This window comes from Lynx rufus, unplaced genomic scaffold (assembly GCF_022079265.1).
Source record: "Lynx rufus isolate CCGP_SWC_20201006 ecotype Redwood Valley unplaced genomic scaffold, mLynRuf1.p SCAF_2, whole genome shotgun sequence".
Taxonomy (NCBI): domain Eukaryota; kingdom Metazoa; phylum Chordata; class Mammalia; order Carnivora; family Felidae; genus Lynx; species Lynx rufus.
In genome coordinates, this window is record NW_025814834.1 from 64,805,773 (window position 1) to 64,825,758 (window position 19,986).

The window sequence follows — 19,986 nt, forward strand, 5'->3', positions numbered from 1 at the left end:
AGTCACAGAAATCACCCATTGCAGCACTTGACAAAGACACTTTTAGGGCATCAAGAAGCAGTCTGTATGGGCCATTCATTTCTCCAGGTTCTTTGGGCTCCCTCTATTGAGGTAAATCATCAGGAAACAATGTACCTCAGCTATATTATTTCAGCTCCCAGCAGAAGTGCCATCACTTAGGCAAGATTTAATGTGGTGCCTTCAGCACATGGGAGAAAAAAAATGTTCATCTTTCGCACCACATAGTTGGAAGACATTTATATGAAGAAAAGTTTCTGTCCTTTGCAGCAGAGTTGAAGGCATTACTCAAGTGTCCCTTATAAAGGGGCTTCCGTACAAAATTTCTCCTTGATATTAATGCTAAGGGAAAAACATCTGCCTTGCATGTTTCTTTTTTGATAAAGAACTCTATCATGCAATACTTTCCTTTTTTTTTTTTTTTTTTTTGCCTGAGCTGTAGGGAAACAGCTAAATTCGGTGTTCAGTGGGAGTAACTCGTGTATCGTATCTCTTTCTCTGTTCCCTTTAATTTCTGTTATTTTTGATAACCAAATATTTGTGTATTTGGTTTAACTTTGAACTGCTTACTATCCTTTTTTTTGCAAGAATTAAAACAAATGCCAAGGAAGAGGATAGTTTCCCATGATGATTAGATATTGTAGCCATTTGTGCCTTTTATTTATTTATTTATTTAATTTTTTTTTTAATGTTCATTTATTTTTGAAAGACAGAGACAGAGCGTGAGCAGGGGCGGGGCAGAGAGAGAGGGAGACACAGAATCCGAAGCAGGCTCCAGGCCCTGAGCTGTCAGCACAGACCCTGACGTGGGGCTCGAACTCACGAACTGCGAGATCGTGACCTGAGCTGAAGTCGGACGCTCAGCCGACTGAGCCACCCAGGCGCCCCCATTTGTCCCTTTTAAAGTAAATTTGCATTGGGGCGCCTGGGTGGCTCAGTCGGTTAAGTGTCCGACTTCGACTCAGGTCATGATCTCACGGTCCGTGGGTTCAAGCCCCGCGTCGGGCTCTGACAGCTCGGAGCCTGGAGCCTGCTTCCGATTCTGTGTCTCCGTCTCTCTTTGACCCTCCCCCCACTCATGCTCTGTCTCTCTCTGTCTCAAAAATAAATAAACGTTAAAAAAATTTTTTTTAAGTAAACTTGCATTATCTTGAAACTTGACTCATCCTGGAACGCTGCAGAGACGTGCAGCACCACCCACTGCCCCATATGTTGTATTGATCTGCATAAATACACCTGCCACGGCATGAGATCAAGAGTCCAAATGGACAGTTGTTGAATTCCAATCTTAGAGGTGCCCTTGCATTTTTAGTATAACTTACATGTCGTGTTGACTTGGGAGCCTGAATGCGTTGAAGAGAGGTATCCATCACAGAAACGTGGAGTCTGCGTTTTCTGCAGTAAACCCTGCCATCAAACTTTCAGACCTAAACGACACCAGTGAGGACTGTTTCTAGACTTATATCAGTGGATTTCAATCAAGACACATCCACAAAAACCTCTAACTAGTAAGCGTGCCTAACAGTTTTTCTTGGCTACTATAAAAATGGGAACTTTGAGTAGACTAATGTTTCTACCTCTACCAGCCATACACCTGAGTCTAGTTTTCATGTGGTCACTCCATTTCCTTCTTGCCCTATTGGTAAAAATCAATTCAGTAAATATATTCACTGAACATTCTAAATGCTGAAAAGGACTGCTAGCCATGAAAATACAGTTTCATGAACTTGACAGGAAATAGGGCCCTTATGCAATAATCCATTTGCTCACGATTTACCACAGTTGGGACATTACAATCGATTTTGTACTGTGTAGGCAAAATGTTATTAAAATTTTATGTATTAAGCTCTGAGGTTAATATGACAAACTGTTACCATTTTAAAAGTTCTGGATGGTAGGTGCATGTGACTTTGTTTCATTCCTCTTTGAACTTTCCTGTATGTTAAAGTGTTTTTCATGATTTTCCAAAGTATGTACTAGAGAAAAAAAAGAAACACATTAGTTTAGGTTGGAGAGTGGGCGGTGTTGGTGAGAGGAAACAGCCACCTCCTCTACCTGGCCGGCAAGGAGATGTTCAAGAGGTTTCTGTTAAGGGTACTTAGTTAGGATTATTTCCAGATGAAAACTGTTTCTGTAGACAGTAAAGGCAGATACTTATGATAATATTTTTGCAAGTGATTTATTCATAGGTATCAGCATTGCACAGAGTATCAGAAATTTCTTTGCAAGGCTCTGTACACACAGGTCTAATTTAGAGATCAGCTGTATGAAATCCTCTGCTGCCAGACTGCTTGCTCCCTCCAGGCTGCAAATCTGAAGGGTCCTTCAGGCTTCTCAGAAACCAGTGAGATGCATCAGAGTCCTTAGCCTGAGGTTCTAGCTGTAGACAGACCTGTAGACAACCAGTGTGAAAGTCAGATTCTTTAAGATATATCAAGATACAAAACTGTGTGTGTGTGCGCGCGCACAGTCACTGCTCATGTTTTCTTGTTAAAGGGAACAGTGTGACTTCCTGATCTATCGATTTGACATTGATCATAAGCTGGGTGATGCCGCATGGCTTGGTCTAGACTAGAATTCTGGATGCTGTCAGACTTCTACTTTGCTAGGCCATAGGCATATTTCTGGGTGTCTGAAGGTACAATGCTGAAAAGGAATTGTCACTTTCATATTTTAGGAGACTCACTGATCCACAAGACGCTTTTGAGGCAAGTTAAATGCAAGGCCAAGGTTTGGCTGCGAGGGGTAGGTATGTGACTTACATTCCTGTAGCATCATTCAGGGTATATGGAGATCTGCACTTTAAGGAGAGCTTCTGTTTCAGGCGGGGCTTTGAGGCACAGTGCTGATGGGTACAGCAGTGGCTCCTGACCTTTATTTGTGCCATCATCACATCAGTCATGTATAAAACACATCCCCATCTGTAACATCTCTCACTGCGTGCAGCACTTCTCAACTACTGGGGTAGGGGCATCACTGGGGGAAAGGATTCTTCCTTCAGAGCGTGCACCTCGGCTCACCCTGCAGTGTGAGAGCCACCAGTCAAGAATGAGAAGCCTCAGTCTCAGGTATGGGTGTCATTTCTGCCATTGATGGCTCCTAGGACAGGCCTGACACCTAGTAGATGATCATTAAGTATTTGTGGAGTGTTGAGTGAATTAGCCAGCTGTGTAATCTTAAGCCACTTAATCTCTTTGGCTTCAGTTCTTCACCCGAGGAATGAGGAAATGGATTAAGGTGACCTCCAGGGCCCTTGTCAGTTGTAAAATTATATGATTCTGTGATTGGTCCTGTACCTCAGAGAAGATTAATTTGACAGGAGTGTGAAGGATGGATAGAGTGAGAACCAAGAGCGAGACAATGCTTCTTTCTTTGAATTAGGCTAATATTTCTTTTCCTACTACTACTTTTTAAGCACTTATCTATGTTGGGGTTTCCCCGCTAGTTTTCCTCCCGTCAGCTGTCCTTCTCTGTGGGGATTGTGAACCCTTGAAGGACTGGAACCATGACTTTCTGCTTCTCTGGGGTTCAGAATATCAGGCATCAGAACGCCTGCCAGCACTGTGAGGGGGCCCACACCGTGTCTGTACACAGCTCCTCTAATCCAGGAAGGAAGCATTGTTTCCTGTTTTCCTGCAGAAGAACCTGGAGTGGAGGTTGGAGAGGTGAGGTGACTGACTGAAGGTCATCGCTGGCGAGCGACTGAGCTGCAGGGCTCAGGGTCTCTAGTCCTTAGGGACCTAAAGACTCCGCTCTGGGAAAGCCCAGAGATGCATGTGAACACTGTGTCAGAGCAACCACGGGCCTGGACACAGGAGGCTTCTTTTTTCTCTTTCTGATTTTTGTTCCTGGGCTTACTTGTCGCTGTCCTTCAACTTCTCATTGCTTTGGGATCGTTTTCCACATCTCATTAAGTACAACAATTTTCTTCTTTCCTACAACACATTCATCTGCTAAGGATTACACCCTGAGTAATAGCTCCCTCAACCTTTTATGGCCTTTTCCTTTTGCTATACATCTGTACTCTAGCGACAACATTCTCCATGTGTATGTGTGTGGTATGTGTGAGTGTGGATAAAATGCCCTTTGTTCGTTAGATTGTTCATTCTTATCTGTAGCAGAAATGGTGTCCCGCCTTTGGTCAGCGGTAGTGGAGTTTTAGAGAAATGGGTGATTTGATCTTAAGGAGGTCTAACCCACAGGTTGTGGTAGTTGGCTGTCCCCACCATTTGCTGCCATTGGGCGCAGAGAGAGAAGTGAATTTGAGAGGAAAAGTGATGTATTCCATTGTGGATATGCTGGATTGTTCTGTGTCTGGACATCGCGTGGAGAGATGCTGTGTAGGCACTTGGATAATGGGTTTAAAGCTCTGGGGCAATACCTGGGTTTGGGTTATGCATTTGGAACTACTCATCAAGAAAGAGAAGGAGAGGGGAAGATTGTCAGGGCAGAACATTTAACACCGAAGGGACAGGCAGACAGCAGGGCTTGGGCAGGCAGAGAAAAGGCAGCCAGGGAATCACGGTGGTGGTGGCCAAGGAGAGGCACTTGACAAAAGCCAGGCTTCTAAAATTTTCACTCATTGATGTATTCCTTCCTTCATTCATTCATGTGACAAGTATTATCTGTTCACTCCCAAGGCACTGGGCTGGGTGCTGAGGGGAAGAGCAGTGAACAAGCAGTGAACAAGCAAAAGCTAAAGGTCTTTGCTCTTTGGGAGCTTAGTGTCTAATGGACGAGATGGACATTAAAGTAATGACATTCTTGGGGCGCCTGGGTGGCTCAGTTGGTTAAGCATCCGACTTCGGCTCAGGCCATGATGTCACGGTTCGTGGGTTTGAGCCCCACATGGGCTCTGTGCTAACAGCGTGGAGCCTGGGGCCTGCTTCAGATTCTGTGTCTCCCTCTCTCTCTCTGTCCCTCCCCTGCTCGTGCTCTGTCTCTCTCTGTCTCTCTCAAAATAAATAAACATTAAAAAATTTAAAGTAATCACGTTCCATTGGTGCAGAATATGAAGGTACTGGGCACAGATCTGGAGGCTAGGAGAGCACACTGGACAGGGCGCCTCATCTGGCTGCCTTTACTCTTCTTTCCCGGTCTACCCCAAAAGACACTACCAGGCCTCAGAGCACAGTTGGAGTCAGTCATGTGGACAGAGAGAGAGAGAGTGGAGATTTCCTAGCAGTGAGGGGAGCTGGCCCCCCGACATGCTGCAGCCCCAGGAACACTTCTCCATTCCCTCCCCATCTGTTTCCCTCTTTACTTGTCCTGGCAACACACAAATGTCTCTTTTCTCCCATCTTAGAAAAGCCCTCTCTTTACCCCACCACACATTATAGGTATTTCTCACCACCCCCTTACAGCTAAAGTCCTCACAAGAATTGCCCCTGACTGTTATTCCTTTCCTCCCACTGCCTCCCGAGGTCCCTGCTGCACTCACACTGTGCCTTTGCAAAGCCGCATCTGGGGAAAGAGGGCAGGCCAGGAGATAGCAACAAGGTGAGCAGGGGAAAGTGTAGGAGAGCTGGAGGTGGAGAGACAGGTAGAAGCAAGTCTTGGGGGGGTGAGGTCATGCTAAGGATTTTAAATTTTGTTTTAAGAATAAGGGGAAGAAATGGAATCTTTCAGCAAGGGTGTGGCATGATCACATTTCCAGGTAACAAGCTGCCTGGCTCCTGTGTAGATCCTGACCTTGAATGTGGAGAGACCAGTCAGGAGCCTCTATAGACTCAGGGCAGGACCCACAGTGCCTCCAGTAAGGGTTATGCACTGGAGAAGACCATGGGTAACATTCATCCCGTTCTAGGCTTAGTTCACATCTGCTAATCAGACACATGATTTTGGATATGTCCTTTTACCCTTTCTAGGCCTCAGTGTCCTTGTCTGTAAGATAACAGTGGACAAGAGCCATCCCCACATCAAGGGTTGTTTTGAGCATGGCATGAGATAACATATGCAAAGCACCAAGCATTTACTGGCAGATAGTAAATGCCATTAATTATTATTCTCCCCATGTCACATTTAAGGAAACAGACTACAGATGCCAAATAAGTAGTGAGTGGATTTGAATGTAGACCTTTGTCCCCACAGCTCTGTATGTCCTCAGTCTGTACCAGGCTCTCTGCTGCTGTGGAGGGAGAGGCCCAGGAAGCTTAGTGGGAGCCATAGTCCATTTCTCCCCTAAGCTTGTGGGAAAAGACTTCAGTATCAAGAGCAGGAAAGAAGCTTGAACTAAAAATGATGTCCTGATCCCTGGCCCACCCTGTTTGAAAGTCTCCATCCTGCTCCCGAAAGGGGAGAAACATTCCGGGAGTCTGGGAGTGCGAGTCCCTTTGGACTTCCTCGGATGCTGGCAGCTTCACCCTGACCTGAAATCTCAGGTTCAGGTAAGGAAAGGGGGAGCTGTCTGCTGCTTAGAAGGGAGGGGCTGCCCCTGTGCCCCTAGGAAACACTGTACCTGCCAGTGTTACCCCAGCTGCATCCTTCAACCTCAGAGCTTGGGGAAATGGTCGACATTCAGCCTCACTCCAGAGTGGAAAGGATGCAGTGCCAATGGCACTTACAGCTGATGATGCCCTTTGACAACCAGTGGTCTTTACATTTTGACAACCAGTGGTCTAAGCATTTTGATCCTATCTGGTTCGTAGAGGGTGTGTGCCCCCATGCACTTTTTGGCATGGGCTAAAAGACATTAATGTGAAGCTAAGGGATACACATAGTCCTGAGCTGGCATTTTGGCTTCAGAGCCCTCCAGGAGCAATAACTCTATCAGACAGTCCTGACATGGTACATTAAGAAGTGCAGAAAAATGCTACGTCCTATAAAATGCATACTTGAACTACACAGGCCTTCTGCACCTCTATCACCAGGGACGGTTACGTGTTCACTCACATGATTGTCATCACCACCCCCATAGCCAGCTGCTTCATTTGAGTGTTCACTATGTTCCTTGCAGATGAGTTGAACTAAGGAAGCAAGAAGGAAGACTTTACACATGACAGTCTGAATCTCTGATTTTCCACTTAGAATGGACATAGCACATATGTATCTTGTGTGTGTCTGTGTCTGTATACACTTTTTTGTTGTGGTGGTTTTTTTTAATTTTTTTTAGTTTTTAACAGAATTGAGCCCAAATTCCTGCCTAGCTTAACCAGCTGGTGCTGAGTAGTGGTTGCCCTCTTTAAATGGGAAAGAAGCTTTCCAGTTGGCGGAGTCCTCCTGTCTCCTTGCTTTTATTTATATATATACATATACACATATACATGCATATATACACATATATATGTGTATATATACATATGCATGTGTATATGTATATATATACTTTTTGCTTTACTCATTTAAAGTTCCTGCAAGGGTGTTTACAAATTGCTTGAGAGAGTATAAATTGGTATAACTTAAATGAAGGGGAATTTGACAATATCTATCAAATTGCAAATACCTTTGTCCTTCAACCAAGCAATTTGCTTCTAGAAATTTATTTTCATACTCGTGTGTTTGCAAAATGACATAAGGACAAGGAGCATTATACACAATTAAGCTTTGTTTACAATAGAGAAAGACTGGAAACAGTCTGTTCACAGAATGGGAACTGGTCAAAAAAAAGGACATGGCAGACAACGGAATACTGTGTAGCTATAAAAAAAAAAAAAAAAAAAAAAAAGGAGGAGAAAGCTTTCTATGAACCGATATGGAGAAATTCCAAGGTATACTATTAAGTTCAAAGACAAGGCATAGAACAATGGATATAGTATGCTATGCTTGTATTAAACAGGTTAGAAGGAACTATGTATGTTTGTTTGCTAATATATGCATGAAACCTTTCAGGAAGGATGCACAAAAAACCTCAACCTTTCAGGGGACCAGGTAGTTGAGTGGCAAGAGGAGGTCCAGTTTTTATACAATACCCTGTTGTACCTTTTGGGTTTTAAACCACGTGATGGCATTACCTATTTAAAAAATATATATATATATTCTGCCTGAGTTCTGTAGACCTTTGCCTTTATGATATAATGTATACCTATAATGAGAAATAAGGGTTTGTGTTTATTACTGAATTTAGGAGTATGTTTTTCATTGGGTTGGGTTGTGGGATTCTTTTGGTCATTTTTAGTATTAAAAGGGTTTTTAATAAGAGTTATCAAAGGTAGCCTGGGTCTTGAAGCTGTTAATTTTCAAGTTTTAAACATTTCCTCTGTAAAGTTGCACAGACTTAGTTTCCGGCCTTAAATCATACCTATTTTCAGCTTCTCTGAAATCAAGAGTATCTTGTGCCATATCAATTAAAGTAAATGTACTTTCAATTAAAGGTGTTAAGTAGGAGTCTGAAAAGATTAATTCTTTATAAAAGGATGACCTTCAGTAGTTAGATCCAATTAGGCATTTTTCCAACCATATTTCATCCTGATGAGACAAGTCTACTACTCACAATCAATCACTGTGATCTTTTCAAAGGCAAGTATTTTAGGTTCAGAGTCATAAAAGAATGACTTGACTAGGCCACCTCCATAACTTGAGCCATAGTTGATGTAGATAGAGATTATGGGTGTTGGATATTACTTCTGTGGTATTAATATTTAAAGAATCAGGATGTGCATGAAGATATTCTGGGTACAGTTCTTATACTTCTTTTCTCATGGCCTTAGTAGGAAAAACTAATTTAGATAAGACTGGCCAAAGGAAAGGAAAGGAACAATGACATATATTCCCATCAAATCAAATTCCTTTTCATTTTTTTCTCCTTCTGTCATTTCATTATTAAATACACTATAAATACTTGCTTTCCTAGTGATCATTTTTTTCCCTTATTGGACTGTTTTAGTACTAATTCAGCCTTTTTAACATACAGCACATAAAACCAAGGCTGTTAAAAAGAATGCTTGCTGATCTTTTTATGGTAATACGCAAAATCTTGGGGAATATTGTTTTCTCTCAAAAGTGAAAAGAAATCCATTTTTCTATACTTGTATTAGATATTTCCAATGTAAAATTGTTGGTCCTCACTCTGCCACTAAATTTGTAAACTTGGAAAGGCCATTGAATGTGCTCATCTAAAAAATGGAAAACAAGTAATACCTACTTTGCATATTTCAAAGGTTGATTGCTGGAAGAAAATGAGATTTGATTCATGACATTTGCTATCCATGTTTCTCAAAGTGTGCTCCTATGGCCCTAGGGATCTCTGAGTCCCCTTTTGGAAGCCCATGAGGTCAAAACTATTTTTATAATAACACTAAGAAATTATGTGCTTTTTTCACTTTCATTATTGCAACATGTAGAGTGGAATTTTCCAGTGGCTGGCAATGTGATATGTGATATTGCAACAGACTGAATACAGAAGCAAAAATAAGAATCCATCTATCTTAAGCCAGACATTATGGAAGTTTACAAAAAAAAAAAAAAAACCAGTTGAAGAACTGCTGATACATATGAAAGCACTATGTAAATGTGTGGCGACACTGGTAGGTAAACAGTGCCACAGGCAAACAGCCCTTCCTTCGAAGGCACTGATTGTTCATGGCCCACTCCACGTCCAGGAGAGGGTCACTCAGTCTGAGGTCTAAGCTGATCTCTGAACCATCTTCAGTTGTCTGCAATTTCATGTGTTGGTCATATGCCCCCTTTTTAGAGAGAGTTCACGATTTTTAGTTTTCAGATTCTCAGAAGTTCCTAAAAGAAGCCCGGCTTTAGGAATTGCTGTCATCCCCTAGTCCTATTCTATCTCTGAGAGTAGTCACAGAGTCAAGGTGGGGGGACACCTGGGAAGAGATTCATAGTGGTTCAGGGCTCTTATGTCTGTGGCCTGGGCTTGGGCATCTCTTGAATTCTTGACTCTTTACTTCTCTGCTTGTGGAAAAGTACAGACTGGAACCCACATCTCTAGGCCCTGGGAGAAGGGCTTTCTCTAAGCCGGTAACATGCCTTTGTCATTTTTCTGGGCCTCCTGTATTTACTGTGGTAGAATGTCATGGGGCCTAAAGAAACAAGGTCAGGCTATAGACCAAAAAGGGCCCACAGGCTCGTGGCATCATAATGTGGGCACTGTTTGTAGAGACCAGGAGATACTACTCCAGGATCCCAAACAGGACTGATCAACAGGATTTGATCAGACTCTTCTGGCACCAGAAGGAGGAGGTTTGGAATGGGTATTCAGGCCATCTCTGGTCTCTGGCGTGGACCCTTGGCAGCTGAGCAAGTAGTTGAGGGTTTGCAGAAATTACTATTTCGTGTTTCCTACTGCAGTTTCTTATGGTGTTTTTATTAGCTTTAATTGTAGTATCTGTTGAGAGTTATCATAACGTTTTAGTGTTCTTATGAGAATTTAAAGCCATTCTAACTATAACTTACTGCCCCATATCCTTTCTTGAAATTAATATAAATGGAAAACTCACATCTTAGGTATTTGCTTGTTCCATATTAACCTAGTATCAGTTTTTGGATTGAATATACGTGTATATATGTATTACAATTTTATGTAAGCATTTTATATTTATTTTTAAAAATTTTATCTATTTGGGGCTCCTGGATGGCTCAGTTGGTTGAGGATCTGACTGTTGATTTCCTCTCAGATCATGATCTCCTGGTTTGTGGGTTCAAGCCCCGCACTGAGAGTGCAGTCTGCTTGGGTCTCTCTCTCTCTCTCTCTCTCTCTCTCTCTCTTTCTTTCTATCTCTCCCCCCACCCCCCTCTCTCTCAAAATAAACAAACTTTAAAAAAAGCTTCTATATTCAGTGGATAATTAAACAACATTCAGGGGTCCCCTCTATGTAGCAAAAATTTTAATAACAAAATACACATCCTTTTTGGGGCATTTTGTTACGTGATTTAATGCATAGTATTGTCATTGTCATAAACCTTACCACTGAGACTGTTTTTCCTGTTTCACTTTTTTTTTTAATGTTTTTTTTAAAACGTTTATTTATTTTTGAGAGAGAGAGCGAGCATGAGCGGGGGAGGGCAGAGAGGGAGACTGAGGATCTGAAGCAGCTCAGCAGAGACGTGGGGCTCAAACTCATGAACCATGGGATCATGACCTGAGCCGAAGTTGGATGCTTAACCAACTGAGCCACCCAGGCACCCTTGTTTGTTTCACTTTTTTTTTTTTTTTTTTTCAACGTTTATTTATTTTTTTTGGGACAGAGAGAGACAGAGCATGAACGGGGGAGGGGCAGAGAGAGAGGGAGACACAGAATCGGAACAGGCTCCAGGCTCTGAGCCATCAGCCCAGAGCCTGACGCGGAGCTCGAACTCACGGACCGCGAGATTGTGACCTGGCTGAAGTTGGACGCTTAACCGACTGCGCCACCCAGGCGCTCCTAACTTTTTAAAAATAATTTGATAAAATGCTATTTTCAGGAAAAATATGAAAAGTGTATTGAATATTATTTATTCCATACGAAAATCTTCTGAAATTTTTAATTATGGAACTACATTGAAGGTTATTGATTTAGTATAGATTTTATAAAAGAATGTTTTATTTTTGAAATTTTGGGAAATAAACATGTTTATATAGGTAAATTTAGTCATTTAAATATCTCCCTTTATTATTGTCATAACTATCTCTCCCATTTGAGGAAGTACCCAGAGGTAACCCAAAATTGTAAAACACTATCTACCTATTAGTAGCATCTTGTAAAGATTGGAATACATTTAGTTTGATGAAACTACACTTCGTTGGATTTTAATGTGCTACATGTTATATATTTCAGAAACTCCAGAAAGGAACTTAATGACATACGATTTGAGTTTACTCCAGGAAGAGGTAAGTTTTAATTGAAATTATTATCTTATTGCTGCAAAGAGCCTTTAAGAAATTCATTACAAGTGTGTGGTTATAATCTGCTATTTGAAAATGCTTTCTTTAAAAATGAAGAAAGGAGGATGGAGGGAAGGAAGGAAGGCAGGAAGGAGAGAAGCAGTGAAGGATTTGCAATAATTGTGGGGAATCCAAACCGAGCCACTACTGCCTACATGAGTTTCTGTGGCATGCTGTGTGGTTTACATACATGTACAAATTACCTATGTTAGCTCAACCATGAGAACAAGTACTGGCAAGGGGACACAGGGCTTAAAGGATGTTATGGTGAGTGTAATGAGTAACAGAGAGCCATCCTCATGAGAGGTGAGCAACAAACGAGATGTCACACAAAAAAGGGATCCGCTTTGCCCCTCTGCTCTCAGTTCATATTATATGAAGCCTGTGTGGAGGGAGGAATGTCTGTGGTCTCTGTTGGTACACCTTGGTAGGCACAGTGCCATTCTTGCTTCTAAATACAATTTTAATATTTTAAATAGTTAGTGAAACAGCTTAAAGGCTAGACTGGTTGCTCTCTCAGCTCCCGGATGCCTGGAGTTTCTAGAACTATGTCGCATTTCTTGGTATCTTTAGCTCTTGGCAAATGCCTGCTATCCAGGAGAATCTCCAGTAGTTTTGGTTAATTAATGGATAAATAACATCTACGAACAGGCTTTGGGGACCGCAAGATTAGTTGTTAAGCAAAAATCGCTATTTCCTCCCTTTAGTGTGTAACCAGAACAACCCAGAGAGCTGAAAATCAGATGCTGATGCTGAGACTGTGACTCTTCTTCTTGACGGTTTCAGATTTTTAAATATGTGAAAGCGGCCTCAGTGTCTCTATTGAAAACCTTCTAAAATACATTCTGTTTTATTGTTAAAACAAAATACATTAGGCTCATACACTTGACTATATTAATATATATAAACTAACAACAGCCTGTAATTATTTTACGTATTAGAGCTCCATGTACATTTTGATTTGATTAAATTTGATTTCCTAAAATTTTGAAAATCTGCAAGTTTCTAGCATGTTACCTGGTTAATCACTTGACTGCTTTGACCTCCCTACTATTAGAACCTGTAAGAAGACACAAACTCAGATGTGTACAGGAGCCAAAGCAAATGTTTGGGGTTGGCAGGGAGGGGAGGGGGTGTGAGCTTCAGGAAACCAGGAGTTCTGTCTGTTCACGTTCAGTGTAAAACAAAACAAAAAAACACTGCTGGCCAAAAAAATATGTTCCTGGGCCATATGTGGTCAAGGCACACTGGCCCTGATTTCTAGTCCCCTGTCAGCCTAAAGATTTTATGATTCCCAGTATATTTGAATTAAACTAACATACGAAGTACCTTTTACAAACTATATATTTTAAAAAGGCCTAAACAAATTTGCTAATTGATCTTTCTTCTGGGAACATCCATCTTTGACAGTTTGGAGCCGGTCTATGAAATTGTACAGCACCAGTTACTGTTACCCAGAAGCTCTCTATTTTGTCTCTTAATATAAGAATGTTGACCAGCCAATACTGTGACAAAATCTAGTAATTCCATAATAAATGTTTCAAGTACAGTAAGTAAAAGAACAACTTCTTATTTAAAGGTTGGGTTTTTTTTTTCATCTAATTATCTAAAATTTACAGAGGCAATAAAATTAATTTTAATTTTAAGGGATAGCAAAGAAATGAATTTCTGAATTGAGGATTTGGGTAGGGGGAAGATGGCCCTATCAGCATTACCTAGCCCTTTGTGCTGGCATAAGCAGCCTCGTTTGCCATTGTAGGTTAAGAGTCTGCTTTTGTTTACCAGATAGAAACCTTAGTGTTGGCTTCCTGAGGATAGCCAGCCATCACAGGGCAGTGAGCACAGGCCATTAGTAATGGAAACACCATGGCTATATCACCGTATACCTCTGTGAATACTGATGCTGTCTTTTCATTCAGATGGTGTCTACACTACATCTGTGCATGCATGTGAGCATGCATAAGTACATATACATACATCTGTGCTCTATGTATACATAAATGTGTAATATAGCATAGAATGTATAACATAAACATATCCAATATTCTGTCTTCATTTGAGAGTAAGCCCTCTGCATTTATTATTTTACTGTATACTCTGGAAACTAGAGCATATGTAATTATTTATGATTATTTAACCTGTTTGCACATTAGGAATGTTTAAGCAGCTTAAAGAAGAATAAATCACCAATTACCTTCAAGTTCCTGTTCCTAACTTTACTGATATATTACTTACATGCCTACAAGATAACTGCTTAATGGCACACAAGCATGGACTATTTCTATTTTGGATCAAAATGGCCAACATGACCCTTGTGCTATTTTAATGTGATTCATCTAATATTCAGGAGTCCTGAAAATAGGAGATGCTGGAAACTTGAATCATTTGAGAATGTCATTTGCTTTGGTACTGTTTTAGTGCTAGCCCACAATGTGGATTTGCTTGATTATTCCATTTTCAACTACATTCTGCGATTGTAAATTCTTAGATCTTATTGATACTTTAGAGGTGGTAGTAACACATCCAGATGCTTTAACCGATGATCAGTCAGTAGAAATGTAATCACTGCCTAGGTAGGCACTTTAATTCAATATACTTTTTGTAGTCAAGTTTCCAGTGGCATCAGGAGGATGAGATTATGTGGCTGAGTGTCGACTTCACAAAGCTAAATCACATGCAGAGTAGAGCCTCTCATTATTCCACCCTAGATTCCATGCCATGGGATCATTTTATCCCTGAGAGAATTTTATAAGGTGTTTTTGTACTTCTAATAATAAGGACAAGCCCCAACATTAGCCCCCATGACGTGGAATCTCACAGGTTAGTTAAAATTCCTTTCTTTGTCTTTAACATTTCCCTCATGTTGTATTCCATGTCATTCATTGTAGAATGGAATGAGTAAAATGATGGAATGCGACATTTTCTCTGGATGTACAAAGAGTATCCATTGGCCCTCAGGTTTTTTATTGGAGATCTGGGAAATTGGGCCATGTATGAAAGGGAGAAAGAAAGTGCAGTAGAGCGTGGGGTACATTTCAGATGAGCTTTGGCTGCACATCATCATCACAGTTAACCATTTATTGAGTAATTACTATGTGTCACACACTGGGCTAAGCGTATTAAAGCCCACAAATGTGAAAGATAATTTTACCTTTAGCGACACGCTCGTGTGAGCATAGAAACACACACACACACACACACGCACACACACACACACACACTGAGGGCAGCCTCAGGTATGACAAACTGCAATTCAGTTTAGACGCTTGTTTGATTCCCCAGCAATACTTTGAGGTGCTGCCTGACTTTGCAAGACACTTAGGTTAAACCTTCATCTAGGTTATTACCAGCTGCTGAGCCAGTTTCTTCTTACCCATCTACAGTTCTGGATGTTTGTGATAATGTCAGAAGGCCATGGGGACCGTGTCATCTCCTTTGGGAAGACATGGAGGTTCATAATGGTTCTTTTGAGCACACTGCCATTTATCAATTTCTCTTTACAAAGTCTTCAAACAGACTTCTCACTATTACCATGTTCATTCGTAGCCTTTCAAGTAATTTTGGTTATATTCATTTGATACAGCCTGTCCCATCTTTATGAGATCCCTAACTCCTGTCACTTATCACTGAGAAACTACATTCTTTTATTCAACCACATTTTCTAAGAGAATGAATCTGTTGCTATCAAATGATCAATGTCATGTGAAAGGAGTTTCTTAATAGCATAAATTTAAATAGCTCATCTTAATAGTCCAACAAGCTCAAAGGCTGTTTGTATCAAATATAAGGTTGTGTCAAGTGCTACCTGTTCAACCTTTGCCATAAATTCTGACTCAGTGGCTACTAATGATAGAAAAGGATTGATGATGGCTGGAATTAACCTTGGCAAGAAAGAAAAGCAGTGTCATTGGGGCCAGTTATGAGCTAACTTACAGAGGTACATTTGAGGATTAATTCAGATAGTAGCCAAAGGGAAAATGTTTTTTGGTTCACTAAAAATGAAATAATAATTTTGTGCATAACCTCTGTTGAATGAATGCAAAGATGCAAATTACATATGGCAAAATATATTTCACATCACTTCTGATCTTTCCTTCTGATAGAATCCAAATTGTTGAATTAAAACACACATAGGTGATTTTTTGTAAATGAAAAATATATCTTTTACATTGTAATGGGTTGTTGCTTTTTATTTTACGGTCACTAATACGTATTCATTTCACATTTGGACAGATACAGCAGATGGCGTATCTCAGGAGCTCTTCTCTGCTGGCTTGGTTGATGGTCATGATGTAGTTATAGGTAAATCATTTTCCAGTATACAGTGTCATTTTATTGGTCTATCAAATGTAAATGCATTCAGAAACAAAAGTTTTCATAAAGGAATAATTTACTCTGGATGTTTGAAAATTGTGTCTTGAATTCTTATCTTTTATGTGGAAGAACTGTGTAAGACTCCTATTTCATTTTCTTTTTTAAAAACTCTTACTGTAATTCTGTCCCATTTAATAAGAGCCTCACTTACTGGAAATGTAAAGAAGAGCCTAGAAGACCCAAAAGTTTATGATATAGAAAAATAAGATGGTATAAATTCCACATACCAAAGCACAGGAACCTCTGAGGTCCTTCTTTGGGCACAGTTCTAATGAACTTAGATACTAGTTTTCTGAGCCATTAGCAAGATGAATCACAAGGTCTTAAGGTTGGATGTGACTTAAGAGATCATTCAGGACAGTTCTTTCATTGTGTGGACAAGGACACAAATTCCTGAAGGGATTCCATGTGTTTTCTGGAGCCATGCAGCTGGATTGGGACCGAGGCACTTCTCTTTGGGCACATGACTGTTGCTACTGCTTTGAGAATAAACAGATAGCTGCATGGAGATGGGGTGCCCACTATATAGAGGCTTGCTTTCGGGAGCAGGAGATGACTGGAGGCCTCCCTGCATGGCGTGGAGGGAGGGGGCAGGAAAGCTGTAAGAGACAGACACTATCATCTAAGAAAAAGTGTAGCCTGTAGGGTGAGGGTGAGAAGCTCCACGCTCCTTAGATAATCCTATTTGTGAAGATATCATAATGTAGTCCATTGCTGGGTATTCATATTGATGACCCTAAGTAATCAAGATTAGTTAACATTGTACTAATGGTAACAATGACATTAATTAATTATATTGTTAATAATTATTATAACATCATATTAGGGTAATGTGTATTATGATCAAACTTTCTTCAAAAATAACCGAATTAAAAATGATGCTTAAAATGACTTTGGGCCCCATAATTGATGTGTTTTAACTTAAAAAAAAAATCACTTGCTCAAAATAAACCATTTCCCCAGTGCTGTTGGAGTTTGTAACTGAGGGAGCTTTACGTGGATATGCTTCCCCATCAGAGTAATCTGTTCCTGTAAACTACAATGTAGGTCATTATATAAATGAATTATTTTTGAGAGTAACTGAGGTTTTAGTGGCAGATTAGGATTCTCAGTAAAGAATCAGTATCTAATATGTTAATTTTTTTAATGTTTATTTATTTTGAGAGAGAAAAGAGAGTGCAAGTGGGGGAGAGGCAGAGACATAGGGGGAGAGAGAATCCCAAGCAGGTTCCGGGCTCTCAGGCAGAGCCCAACATGGGGCTCGATCCCTGAAACCAAACTGCGAAATTATGACCTGAGCCAAAATTAAGAGTTGACTCTTACCTGACTGAGCCACGGAGGCGCCCCTCTAATATGTTATTGACATACAAACAATATGTCATAAAGGTGAAGATACTTTATAATTAGATATAATTAAGCTCTTTTTCCTTTCAATTGTATGTGATTTCCCAAGGAAGCTCTGATTCCTCTGCCAAGTGATGCATATATAAAGAGAGAGAGACATAGTTTAAAGCAAAGTGGCATACATACATATACATAGGTATGTATGTATCTCTTGATATTTTCTGTCTCTCACACTTTCCTTTAAAATCTTGGGAGATATCATGGCCAGCTGAGTTCTTAGCAAAATGTTCTGATCAAATGTGAGGGAGAGCTTGAACAATGAGGTGAGTTCAGCTTTGGTGTCTACCGTAAATTCCATCTCAGAATTGTTTATGTTAACAGTTCCTTGGCAAAGATAGATGCTCTTTATTCTCATTAGAAAAAGTGAGCACACGCCTTTGTTTCCTGGTTGACCTGACAAAATAAGGAGAAAAGTTCATGGCTTGACCAAGATTAGCAAGAACTATGATCCATACACTATACAGCCTGAAATAAAAATTAATTAATAAATATAATAATCTTAAACTTATTTTAAATACCTACTAATGTCTGTTATTGGGCAAGAAGTTAAGGATGAAAGCCTTTTGACTTGAGTTAATCCTGGCAGGTGGTAAGGAACATGGAGAATAAGAGAGATTCATGGAAAGATACTAGGTTACATCTTTTTTGTAAGCATGGGCTTGCTTCAAGCCTTCAGTCAAATTTAGTATACTTCTTTTTTTTGCCTCAGTCTCAGTTGAATCTAAACTAAAGGATTTGGAGTTGTTAAGTTCTGTAAAAGAGGAAATTAAGGCAAAATTCCTGTACAATTTATTGAGTGTGTGTTTTAAATACAATATCAGATAGCCTTTATTTTTTCATACTTTACTTATTCTGCCAAATATTTTTATTTTGGCTTTTTCCCCCCTAATTGGAGCTTAAGTATAAGGTGTTGGAATAAGGCCAAGCATATGCAATTCCTCCTTATCTAATAGCACTAAAAATTAGCCTTACATTTTTGGATAATGCCTTACAGTGTTTGTGTATTTCATTTGATTAATTCATCAGTTACATAAAGTAGAAAGGACAGGTTGTTTTTAATCTGTATTTAATGGATGAAAAGGGGAGGTCAAAAGATTCTGGGATGTTGTAACTTGTCATGGTCTTTGACCTTGCATCTTAGGACTCTAAGCCCAGAGCCTAACCCTGACCCTGACCTTCTGTGTACAATCAATCCAATGTCTTCAGCCTTGAAAAGTAGATCCAGATCATTTTAAATGATGTTTTTTTTTTGTTTCTCTTGGCAAAATGAAAAACATATCTTTACTTGCTTTTCATACACCAGTAGATGCTTTGTATTTTAACTGCAGACTATTTGATAAACAGATAAAGTGTGCTTAACTGTCTTCCTGAAACCAGTCCCAGCAATTCTCTGCTCTCTCCTTTATCATCTACCTCCCTCTTTACATTTGTATTTCTCGCATCTTACAGAAAGCCCTGTCTTTGCCCCAGCCCCATTATAGCTATTTCCCTCCACCCATCCCCCTTACAGCTAAACTCCTCAAAAGAATTGCCCTTGACTGTAATCCTTTTCCTCCCACTGTCTCCTGAGCCCACTGTGGTCAGGCCTTTGACCTTCCCTCTCCACTCAGGCTGTGCCTTGGCAAAGCTGCACCCAGGGAGGGCGCTCACCTGGCGCGTGAAGTGTCAAAGCACAGGTGGGTGTGGCTGGAGCAGAGTGACCCAGAGCGATAGAGGGAGGATCTGTGCTCTGTGAATGACAGCTTGCTGTGTTCCTGGTTCCTCAGCCCAGTGGTTTGTTCTCAGTCCCCCCACAACCACCCCCCCGCCCCCGCTGCCTCCCACTATGTGGCACATGAGCAGCCCTGGACAGAGCAGACAGTGCCTTTTGCCGTGATAACTTTTTTCATTGGTTTTTAAGATTTCATTCTTGGTTCTCCCACCTTATTGGTGTTTCCTTCTCAGTCTTTTTCGTTGGTTGCTCCTCATCTCTCTGACCTGTAAATATTGACATGCTCAAGGACCCTTTTGTTGGGCATCCCCTCTTTTCTATAATAATCACTCCCTTGGTGATCTCCCCTAGTTTCGTGGTATTAATGTTTTCATTCTCTAATTCCCAAATGTGTTTCTCCAGCCCAGACCTCTCCTTTGAATTCCGGACTCCTGTCCAGTTCCTTTTGTGGTATCTTCTCATGAAAGGCTAGTAGCATCCCAGGTGTAATTAACATCTCCAGAATCCAGCCCCTGCTGTGTCCTCTGGATCTGCCCCTCCCCCAGCCTGCTCCCTAGGTTGATGTCATCTCTTTTCCGGTGCTCCAGCTGAGAGCCTGCATTGTCCTTGACTTCCCTTTCTCTCATACCTGACATCCAGTTTACCAGAATGTAATGGCCATTAT

General features: G+C 40.7%; 1 protein-coding gene across 2 annotated transcripts in view; it reads left to right on the forward strand.

Moving 5' to 3' along the window:
- Nucleotides 1–19,986, forward strand: part of STK39 (serine/threonine kinase 39) — a 313,878-nt gene that overhangs the window by 232,196 nt on the left and 61,696 nt on the right. For both annotated transcript variants that reach the window (XM_047082584.1, XM_047082585.1), the window contains exons 15-16: nucleotides 11,727–11,779; nucleotides 16,067–16,135. In XM_047082584.1, the coding sequence (XP_046938540.1) occupies nucleotides 11,727–11,779; nucleotides 16,067–16,135 (122 nt within the window). The remainder of the gene's footprint in view (nucleotides 1–11,726; nucleotides 11,780–16,066; nucleotides 16,136–19,986) is intronic.